Raw genomic sequence first — 11,864 nt, forward strand, 5'->3', positions numbered from 1 at the left:
AAATGATAGCATTAAAAGTGCAGATTCATGACATAATTGTACATAATGTTAAAGAATGTGCACACTGTTGTAAAGAAATACACATAAAATATTTAAATACTTAAAATATATGTATATTCATGAATTGCCCCTTTGTACCACTTATTGATTATTTCGTAGAATTTACAGGATTGATATAAATAAACCTCTGGCTTTAGAGTATTCATTTATTACAGTAATTCTTGGTGTTTGTATTTTCTATCCTTCTATCGATTCATGTCTGCTTCTGCTCTTCGAGGTTATGCAACGTGTTCAGGGCCCAAAATAATCTCCTCAACAATCTTTACAAAACACATCGGCTGAAACAAAGTTTTTTTATTGAAATGTTAGTAAATAAAAACTGTTAGCCTCACAAAGATACGGTGGCCCAGAAGGGCCAACAACACAACACTACAACAAAAGCCACAACACACCAACAAAAGCTGCAACATAATAACAAAAGTCACAACACAACAAAGAGACGCAACACAACAACAAAGAGCTGCAACACAACAACAAAGAGCTGCAACATAATAACAAAAGCCACAACACACCAATAAAAGCTGCAACATAACAACAAAAGCCGCAACACAACAACAAAAGCCACAACACAACAACACAACAACAAAGAGTCGCAACACAACAACAAAGAGCTGCAACATAATAACAAAAGCCACAACACACCAATAAAAGCTGCAACATAACAACAAAAGCCGCAACACAACAACAAAAGCCACAACACAACAACACAACAACAAAGAGTCGCAACACAACAAAAGTCGCAACACAACAACAAAGAGTCGCAACATAACGAAAGCCACAACACAACAACGAAAGCCACAACACAACAACAAAGAGTCGCAACACAACAACAAAAGTTCTTAAAAGCTCCCCAACTGCTGCGTCCTTCCATTGGGGCATTTTGTTGTTGTGTTGTGTTGTTGGCCCTTCTGGGCCACCGTACCAAAGGTACTATCTTGTGAAATGAAAAATGAGTGTACTCCAATCTGTAGTGTTCTTCGATGTTTCTCTTTGTCCATGCGAGCTCTGGGGTCTATAAAAAGACGTCCACACAGACAGCATGTGTCGGCGTCCCGCTTCATCAGAACCGTAAAAAGATCATTTTCCTTTTATTCAAAGCAGAAATTTCACCTTGTGAGCCGATTAGAGGCAAAACTGCACCGACATATTCCCCCTGTGCAAAATACACACTATAAAGAAAATGAAACTCGACAACATTTTCATGAATTCGAACAGGAAAAAAAAAAGAAGCCCAGACTGAATGTGAAAAGTGCAGAACAGCATATTTCGTCATCCTATTTCTTCCCAGAGCCGGTGTTATATTAGGAAGTGCCTGACTGGTGAAATGTTTAAAATAGAGCTTTTTAATGAAGAGTGATGAAGTGAAAGTGAGCAGAGTGATGCGTGGGTTAACTGATGAGGCCTCGTCTGAACTTACTGAGTGAATCATTCATTACAAAGAGCCGCGCAGAGCAGACGGCTCAGCGACAGAGAGCACATCCTCATTATCAGAACATCCTCAAGAGGACAAACCGGAGATGAAATTTAATGTCATGGAAATGTAACGTAGCAAATGAGTTCAAGTACCCAAGAAATTCTTAAATAAAGGAAGAAATGATGGAGAAAGTAAATCAATCAGCATAATCTGGATTAACTCCTTTGTTAGTTTGTTCGACTTGTTGTTCCTTTTATTTTTCATTCATGTTTATTGATGGGGACGTTTTCATATTCTTCTCCCGAACATTAAGCTTTACTTCTTGTAATTCCGTATTATGTTTTTACTTTAAGCAAACAAAAGGGACAAGTTTTAGCAATTGATCTCAGTATAGCAGAAAATGAAGCTGTGTTCAGTTTATGCAAGGGTTGTTTTTTAAATTTTATTTTTAATGTTATTCATTAACTATTTCTGAGGATTCAACATCTCATCAACTACAGACACAGAACCGTACAAAGAAGGTGAATTCTTTTATATATATATTTTTTTGGATTGATTTTGGTCGTTTTCATTCACAATTACGTTACAGTGAATTATTTCACATAATTTATTACCTGGAATAAAACAATAAAACACGTATTGCACAGCTGGTTATCTTTTACCATTCTCATGTAAAAAAAAGTGTAAAAAAACAAACAAAAGACATATAAACTTGTAGATCAAAAATTCGAATATTCATTATAATGTTCATGGAAACAGTTTTTCTTCCATTATGTAAATTGCCATTATCATCTATAGACAGTTTTTTTTTTTGCTGCTGCAGGTTTAAATCAGATATTTATTTATAGAAGGAATGAAATTACTGTCACATTGAGTGTATTTGCTGCCAGTGTTTCCTGCTATGATGAATTTCCCGTCCGGCTCCACAGTGAGGTTCAGCATTCGGCTCTGTGCCGTGCAGGTGTATTCTCCTTCGTCCAGCTGTTTGTTAACCAGACTGCTTGGCGCTGCGGTTGCAGGTTCTGGCTGGCCGTGCAGGATCTGAAGCGCCGGCCGCTCCAGGACGTCTCCTCCAGGGCGCAGGAGATCTGGCAGGAGTTCCTGGCCGACGGGGCGCCCAGCTCCATCAACCTGGACTCGCACAGCTACGAGCGCACCAGCCAGAACCTCAAGGACCCCGGACGATACAGCTACGAGGACGCTCAGGTGGACGGGGGGATTCACACCGCTCTGCTCTGATCGGGCTTGACCGCACACTTACACACTCACACACTTACACACAGTATCAATACACAGGATACTCAACTGGAACAACCAATGGTGGGATCATTTTGGGCCGTTTTAAATGTAATAAAAGCAATAATGGCGTGACTTCAAATAGTGTGAAAGGATATTTGAGCCATTGTCACGACAACATTTTGCCAATAATCTCGTTAAGGAGAAGCATTTACAAATGTAATAACTGCAGCTTTTGTGCAGTTTTCTTATCAAAAATAGATCAAGTGAAAAGAATATTTGTCATTGAGGAAACATGATGCAGCGCCGTCTCTCAATTATTCAATTTTATTACAATGGATGGATGGATGGATGGATGGATTGATGGATGGATGGATGGATGGATGGATGGATGCAGCAACAAACATTGGCAGTGTTTACGTTGCCACGGCAACGTATGATGAAGCAGAACATCCTGATGTGTTTGTATGAATATATTCATTTTATCTATGAACTCGATGTTGAGTTCAGAAGGATTGTGTCTCCCCGCTGACACACACACACACACACACACACACACACACACACACACACACACACACACACACACACACACACACTGAACCCTTCCACCCTGCTCGTGTTATACAAGTGTATGACTGAGTGTGCAGAGGAAGAATGAGGGAGTGTGTTTGTGCCAGGGCCTAATGAGGCGGCTAATGCCATGAATGGGTGACCCGCCCCGCCCCGGCTCGCCCTGCCCTCCTCCGGCCCCTGAGTGGGCCGCCGCCGATGTGTGGCGTATGGCGCCTCTCCCTGGCAGGACATCACTCGGGGCTCGTCTTTCCTCCAATCACACGCGCAGCACGTCATGACCACAGTCGGGCCTCCTGACGCAGGCCGGCGCTCACTCACCAGCTCTGCTCTCTTTCTGCAGGAGCACATATTCAAGCTCATGAAAAGTGACAGCTATGCACGCTTTTTGCGATCCAACATCTACCAGGACCTCCTGTTAGCCAGAAAGAAGGTGAGCCGCACTCGCCGACCCTCGCTGAGCCTCCACCACCCGCACAACGCGCTCACTCTTCATGCATTCTCCATCTCTTTGTTTTGTTTTGTTTGTTTAATTTCTTAATGATTTCTCGACATTTCAGATTCATATTGATCCCCACTATGTCAACCGGACATAAAATCAATATTGTGCTGCAGGATAATGATGCTGGATGAGTTCAACAAAGCAGATTTACAAAGACCAAAAAATAAAGTAACTTTATACATAAAGTATGTTTGACAGCTCATATTATCAGCTAATTTGTGGATTATTCATTCGAGTAATATATCACATGTGCAGTGGTGTATAGAATTATAAGTAGTTTATAAGTCTTCTAGACTTTGAAGATGTTTCAGTGACCTCAGTGGAGAGATGAGAAAGTAGCTTCCACACAACACACCATCACTGCAGGGTAGGCGTGTCACACAGGTACATCATCCAACAACAACATCCAACCAGTACTCAGCTTTCTGAGTCACCGTCCTCGTGATCACATGCAGGAAATGTACTTTTGGATGAGGTTTAATACCTCCTCTGACCCATGAATCTACATACACTATCTCTCTTTCTCTTTATAAAAAACCCTGCATCCTTTTCAACCGTTTCAGAGTCTTTCTCCTCTTCATTACATTTCTATTAAATTCACTTCTAAAATGTGTGTTTTTCCAACATAAAAGATATTTCTAAGCAACACTATGTCACTTTTTGTTGAACATTTCTTCAAAAAAAAAAAACATTCTGGGAAATCATAATGGAAACAATCCTGCTGCAGTTACACGTCAGAGAGTTTCACTGTATCGACACAGATAAATGTCCCTGATTGGAAATCTGGGTTTAAATAATACCCGTCAGAATCATGAGCCGGGTTTGTTGAGGCGAGTTGTGATGAGCTGCCCACACATTTAGCTGTTATATATTCTCCTTATCTGCTTATAAATGCATTTAAATGGTAATTTTTTTTTTAATTAAAATGCTTAATCTCTCAAACTATTCTCATTACACATAGAAAGTGTATTTTAGTCTCTATATCAGGGGTGTCAAACACACTTTAGTCCAGGGGCCACAACAATCAAACAAGTTTTTCTTAGTATATGTGATGAAAATGTCAATATTTTCACTAAAAACCAAAGGATTACTACGTAAATGAGTACAATTTAAACATAAAACCAATTTTATTGAAACTTTATGGTACAAAACAAAACTCAAAGTCTAAAAATCTATGTTTTCTTTGAAATTCTTACCATTTGCTTGGTAGCTTGGCGCCTCTTGCTGGTTGGTTTTGGCCTGATGTTTGACTCCCCTGCTCGATATGATTAATCATTCAGGTACAAATAATCTGAGATTAAAATCCTGAGTGATGCTCACATTCATTCGTCCATATGCATCAAGAGGGTCTTTGCTTTCTTATGTTGTTATAATTAAAGACGCAGGAATGTTTTTGTTATACTCTGAATGTGTCAGTTTGATTCGTAACTGAGTGTTTATACATTGACTTTAATGATTCATCTACTACTGGTCATTGATAAACTAAAATACATATCTATATCTTTCCATACATATCTACAATATACACTGTTTTCATTGGATAAAATAACAACATAACACACACACACACACACACACGGCCACTGATCTCCTACAGTATTGTGACAGTACAGATATATTTTTGCACAAATCCAGCACGTAAACATAAAAAATCAGACTAACAATTCTTAGCTATGAACACTTCAACGTTCCATCTGCAAAGCATGAAGAGCTGCGACTGGCTGCCGTGGAGTTTTATATTTAACCTGACGTGTAGGAGCGGCGCAGCAGAACAAACTCTTCTGTTTGACTGTAAAATGGAGCTTTTCAGCCTCACAGCTTCCTCTGTTCATGAGCCTTTCTGCCCCCCCCCCCCCCCCCCCCCCCTCTCCTCCCCATGTGGACACTGCTCCCCCTGCTGGCCTGTCACCGACCCCACTCCAACCACCCCACCCTCCCTCCACACCCCACCTGCACCCGGCCCTCCTCTTTTCTTTTCTTTTCTTTTTTGCAATGCTTGGCCCTCGTTTTTTCCCCTCACTAACAACATCTCACCCCCCCACCCTCCCAACCCCACCCCCCAACACCCATACCTGACCTGGACACTCACCCTGCTTCCCCCCCCCCCTCCCGAAACAGCAGCCAGCAGACACTGAGCAGGGCCGCCGCACGTCCTTGGAGAAGTTCACGCGCAGTGTGGTAAGTCGTTGGAGCGAGGGCTGTTCATGTCACCAACCACACTGGCTGGCTCACTTTCAGTGGCTTTCTGCAATGATAACCATGTTACACTCTGTTGTGGCTTCTTGTGCTTGTCTTTTCTTTTCCTTTCTTTTCAAACCTGTAATAGGATGAAACATCCTTAGAAAGTGTGATTTACGGATGCTCCCAGCGTCCTGGTCCAGTGACCTGTTGTCTCTGTTCTAACTTGACCCCCCCCCCCACACACACACACACACAGGGTAAGTCGCTGACGGGGAAGCGCCTGACAGGCCTGATGCAGTCGTCCTGACAGAGCCCCCCGCCGGAGGGCCGCAGCCGGACCCTGCTGCTGGGGGGTGGAGCCGGGATGGATGGGGCTCTCAGACACTACTGCCATATTGGTAGTGCAGCCTTGAACCCCCCCTCCCTCCTCATCTTCCCACCCGCTGAAGGACAGACAATGAACACGAGGAACCTGGGTCGACTCGCCACGCGGCGTGCGGCGACAGCTCCTCCAGCGCGGCCCGGACCTCGCAGACGGCCACTTTATGGTGTTTCCTTCTTGTTTTATAGCTATAAATATGTCTGTGTCCCTTGGAGATGAACATGTCTGGTATTACAACATTATTCTACATTGGAAAACAAACTGACTTCAGCATCCCGGAAATGAAATCAAAACAGGCTCATCGACACAGATCTACTTTACATGTGCTCAAAAGGCAGCCAGCAATAAATACAGTGTGACACCACTTTTCTTTCTTTCTTTTTTTTTGTTCTTTTTTTTTTTTTTTTTTTTAATAAATCCAGCCCCTTTTTATATATCCTTGAAATTTCTATTAGAGCTATTTCTTATGAGATGCCAGTGAGACGGTGAGCACAGTTCTGGCCTGGATCAAGAACACGAAGCCTGTAAGAAACCGATCCTCCAAGGTGTAATTCTCCATGCTTCATTACATTCCAGGATCTGGCACATATAAAGGGCTTAATGTAGCACCCACACTGCACCGCCGCATGTTTCATTTCAGTGTCTCTCGTTAGGAATCCACCCTTTTTTCTAACAAGAAGAAAATAGCTTCGCTGCTTCCAGACTACAAGTTTTACGTTTTTTCGGCTGCACAGACGACTTCTTATAGTTTCCGACAAATGAAGACGCCTTTCCGTTCTAATGCCACAAACCTTTTGTGATTTTACACGTGAGAGAAGCATCTTCATCAGGGGGGTCAACGCATACGACGGGACGACGCAAAGATATTTCCTGTTTGACGCAACAAAATTCGATTCAGTTTTATTTCTCGGGGGTCATTTCGAGGCACTTTTACAGAGAAGAAAGACAACAGGGGGAAAAAACACTGCAGAATCAGACTTAGAGGTGGAGACTTTCTGCAGAACCAGACACTTTCTTCAAATGGAAAATACAAACTGCATCATTTTTAGACAATTTACTGTTTAAAAAAAAAAAAAAAAAAAAAAAAAAAACATCCTTTAAAAAGAAGCACTTCTATATCTTTAAATTCTTCACTTTTTCTGGAAAGATATTGAGTAAAATGTCGACTTTCTTCCGCTATGAGCTCCTTCTGCGCGCGAACCAGCTGCTGAGCTGGAGCGACGTTGGCGCCCCTGGTGGAGACGCTCTCTGAGCCCCTCATCGTGTCGTGTGTGAAGTTCCCAGTGCCATGGGTCCATCTGGTGGTGCTGACACCACAGGACCAACCAGAGCGTTGCCAGACTGTACTGGAAGGACATCATGATGTCAAAAACTCAAAGCCTGCAGCCCGCAATGGGATCCTTTTTTTCCATGTTTTTTTATGTGTTTTGTTTGGGTTTTTTTTACTGCATGATTACTTCATGTTTTGCCTCTCAAACAACGAGACCTGCCCATTTTGGTTCTGCCATCCCCTTGACAGTCATCGCATGTGTCGACGGGATTGAGCGCATGCCGGATATTTAAGGGAAATGTTTGGACTCTCTAGAGACGAGGAGAAGGAATGGACATCTCACAATGCTGCTCAACGAGTCTGTCATCTTCTCTGTTTGTTTTGTTTGGCCCTTGTTTTTTTTATTTTTTTTAATATAAGAGTTGATGCATTGCACTGTACAGGTCATATTATTAATTCTCATCACTATCATTAAACCAGTAACCTCTTTGAGTGTAACGGTAGAGAGAGGGAGAGACGCTTAACTTGAGTCGATGTACCAAATGTTATTCTCAGCACAAACACAATGACACTATGTACTCGGTGCATTGTAGATGTAAATTAGCTATATACAAAAGAAAGAAAGATCATTATCCAAAAGCACATTTTATTATGATATGGGCACATTACTATGCATGTAACATATTCAGGGCATTTTGTGCTTTTTAGTTTTTCAATCTGCAAGATAACTACAGGCACTCTAAACACTCAAGCACCTGCTATCTATATCATGGGTACCAAATAATAATGATAATAAAAAAAAATAAAAAAAGACTCTGGACCTGTCGGCTCGTGTTTGTTTCTCTGATTTGTGAAGAAGAAGAAGAAGAAGTCAGATCATTGGATTTGACCCTGAAGTTATCTTCACAGATGCATCATTTCACTGGGAGTCACTTTTGATCCTTCTTCTGCAGAGGCACTAAACTCTTATACATCTCCTCTTATAGTGATTAAATCAGACTGAATGAAAGCCATCAAATGATTAAAATGTGATTAAAGCCGAGCTGTCACCTCTCAAACATCCAGAGCGATTCACTCTAAACTCTGTGTGTTGATGAATTTTTGGTCGGATGCCAGATATCTGATAGTTTGTGTTGTATTATTGAATTCTTCTCCCCCCCCCCCGATACAAATATTGTCTAAACGTGTGGTTTAATGAAATCAATACTTTGTGTGATTGACGCTCCCCTTTGAAAAATTCCTCTTTGATTCTACAGTACACTTCATGATATAGTGAGAGGAGCAATTATCCATATTTCTTCATCCATCGTAAGCTGCGACACCCCCACCAGCACCACCCCCACCCCCACCCAAACCAAACTGATCTATGGACCAAAGTTTCAGCTTTTCTGCTTCACGGCTGATCAAGTAAAATGATCGCACTGACCTTTCAGTTTTAGAGGAATTAAGCGTCCCCTGGAGGTCCCAGCTGAAGCTGTTGCCACACGGATTGTACAGGCTGTGTGAGACGGAACCTTTCCCGTCGCTCTACATTAGCAGTGTAAAGCTTTTTATTGCGAGACATAAATATCCTCCTGTTGCTCTTCCAAAGTTCTCATGCGGAGCGTACAGATCGATCGAACGATTCAAGTGAAGACGCGTCGTTTTTGAGTTTTCGTTTGAGAAAAGTTTCACGTTTACACGAAAAACCTTTTGTAAACGTCAAACTGAGCAAGGAAATACCAATATTAAACTAGAATCGTACGTACGGAAGAAACTAGAAAAAAAAAAAAAGTAAATACAACTAATAATTGTTAGACACACTGGGAATGACGATATTTGTCGGATTTGACCCTCAGGCCACGGTGAGGGTTCAGGTTTCACCCAGACCAAACACATCTGGCTTGAACGACTCAACAAAGAAAGTATTAAATACATACAAAAGCATATCAGTCGTACTTGGTAAGACTTTGCCGCATTTTATCGGCGCAAACCTTCAACAGTCAATTGATCAAAAATGAGCACATTCCCACTCGTGTCTTTATTTCTGAGGAGAAAAATCTCCATAAAATCCATTTTTACCAAACAGTGCCACCCCCCACCCCCCCTGTACTACAACTAGACTGGGCGTTTCCAGAAAGAGTAGTTTTCGCCCCGTTTACACGACGACAGGGTTTTTGAAAAAAGTTCCACCTTGGCACCAGTTATCGAGAAGTTTTGTTTTCAGCGGCTCCGGGCACCGTCGTCGTGTGAACGGAGACCCAAAGTTCTGCGTTTTCACTTGAAATCGTTGTCGTGGAAACGTGTGTGAGACTCCACAGCTGAGGGTTGCTGCTCCCCATCGATCCAATCGGGAGATCTTGCTGCTAATCAGCTGACTCCTCTCCTTAATAAAAGGTTTTTAAAAAATAAATCACCACACAATAACATTCCTTCATTTTTTTTTATTTTTGTCCGAACAATAAAAATAGTTTAACAAACAAACACTTCTTCATTCTCTCCATTTTGACTTTTATTTACAGCTGAAGATGAAAAAGATTTAAAAGGAAACACTCGGTCATGTCGGGTTCATCTCCTCCTGGTCGTCGTCCCCCCCCCCCATCCCCTCCCTCCCTCCCTCCCTCCCTCCCTCCCCTCCCCGCCGGGGCCTATTGCTGTGTGGTGGACGAGGTATACCGGCTAGTCGATGATTGGTGGCAGGCTATTTCCCGGCAGACATCACTAACGTTTGCATTTCTTGCCGGGAGCTTGTCGGTTGGGGGCGGCCGTGCCTCCATGACACGTGCTTTCACTTACGGGCATGACGTTGGAAGATAAGACGGATGGAAACACCGCGGAGCTGATACGAAGGGCAGAAGAGCGGATAACGCGGATGCATTCACTGTCCAGTGGAGATAAAAGTGTTGTGTGGAGGGTCCCTGAGGGAAGCGGAGAGAGAGAGAGAGAGACGGCTCTGAATGCAACCAGCACTTATGCAAGTCCTGACAGACACGTAGGGATTAATGGTTAGCTTGGAGAACGGCGCGGCCGTCGTTACATCGCGGCGATACTGAATAATCACACGGAGGGACACGGACCTCTCGCGCAGCCTATGGACCTAGAAGGCCTTTCCACGCGACTTGAAGCACCTTCTAAATGTCATAAAGAAATCAGGCTCTCTAAAGCACTCAACGGAAATGTCACAGATAGCTTTGATTTACAGTTTCCACTTCTCTTTAGGTGTGTGGACTCGAGCGGGGCGACAACCTCGCTCGCAATGGCGCGAATGACTCCCGACCGAAAGGCTTGTTATTGCGATGTTTTCCTAGAGCGTGAGTCGGCAGAATCCCAACAGGATCCCGGCGTGAGCGCCACTGTCCGTCCTCGCCGGCCGAGTACAATCAGGTGAATCGGGGCCGAGCGGCAGAACAATCAACAGCAGAGGAAATGAAAGATGCCTGAGTAGTTGTGGCTATTGTTCACCTGATCAGGTCAGAGGTATCGATACGAACCCAGGAAGTCGTACTCATCGAACCTTTTCGAAGACTTCAAAACGGAGAAATATTATACAACAGAGAAATGAGGCAGAAAAAAAAAAGAATAAGACAAACGAAAAGAAAGGAGTGAGATCAGAGAAGCCGAGAGCACAGGGAGGACAGAAGCAGGAAAGCCTTGGTGTCGGGGGATGGTTACAGTAGTCCAGAGGTCTGTGTGTATAATAGTGGTGGATCGGAGCACCGTCTCTATGGCTGCAGGGGTCAGGGGTCACCGGTCCAATCAGGTTGGAGGGTCATGGCTGTCAGAGCTGGTTTCCAGTGCAGAGCGGCAGGCTGGCACAGTGATGAGGATAATGACGTCTTAGTGTCACATCGGATCACACAGCAGACACACAGTCAAAGAGCAGAAGTGGGCCGGCCGGCCCCCGGGGGCCCCGCATGCACCCGGAGGCCCGGCCTTTAGTGTTCCCGGGGCTGCAGCACAGTGCAGGAAGGACCAAACCAGGCTCACGTGGCAAACGTTTGCAAATCGGCGAGGGAGCGGCGGCTTCGGCTAAAGCACGCGGCCGGGAGAAGCGCTGCACGTCGTGGGCTCGTCCATTTCAGCCGCGACCAGGAGGGACGTGAAGGCTCATTAGTTTGTGAGGGTTAAGTCCTCTCCTCCGCTGGTCGCCCTCCCAGCTCCGGGCCACATGCCAGTGTGCTGAGCGCCCCTATGTAACACACACAATGGCGGTTAGACTCACACACTGAGCCTGCGAGCGGCACTGGAGCACATCAAGGCTCTGAGC

The 11,864-nt window shown here is 43.9% G+C and overlaps 1 protein-coding gene across 3 annotated transcripts in view; it reads left to right on the plus strand.

The window, feature by feature from the left end:
• Positions 1–7,411, plus strand: part of LOC308120301 (regulator of G-protein signaling 6-like) — a 62,963-nt gene extending 55,552 nt beyond the window's left edge. For 2 of the 3 annotated variants that reach the window (XM_080480816.1, XM_080480817.1), the window contains exons 14-17: positions 2,494–2,680; positions 3,627–3,716; positions 5,904–5,963; positions 6,223–7,411. In XM_080480816.1, the coding sequence (XP_080336942.1) occupies positions 2,494–2,680; positions 3,627–3,716; positions 5,904–5,963; positions 6,223–6,273 (388 nt within the window). In that variant the 3' untranslated portion in view covers positions 6,274–7,411. The remainder of the gene's footprint in view (positions 1–2,493; positions 2,681–3,626; positions 3,717–5,903; positions 5,964–6,222) is intronic. The other variant, XM_080480818.1, reaches the window with a different exon arrangement.
• Positions 7,412–11,864: the final 4,453 nt, after the last annotated feature.

The sequence above is a fragment of the Lipophrys pholis genome (assembly GCF_963383615.2).
Source record: "Lipophrys pholis genome assembly, chromosome: 14".
NCBI lineage: Eukaryota > Metazoa > Chordata > Actinopteri > Blenniiformes > Blenniidae > Lipophrys > Lipophrys pholis.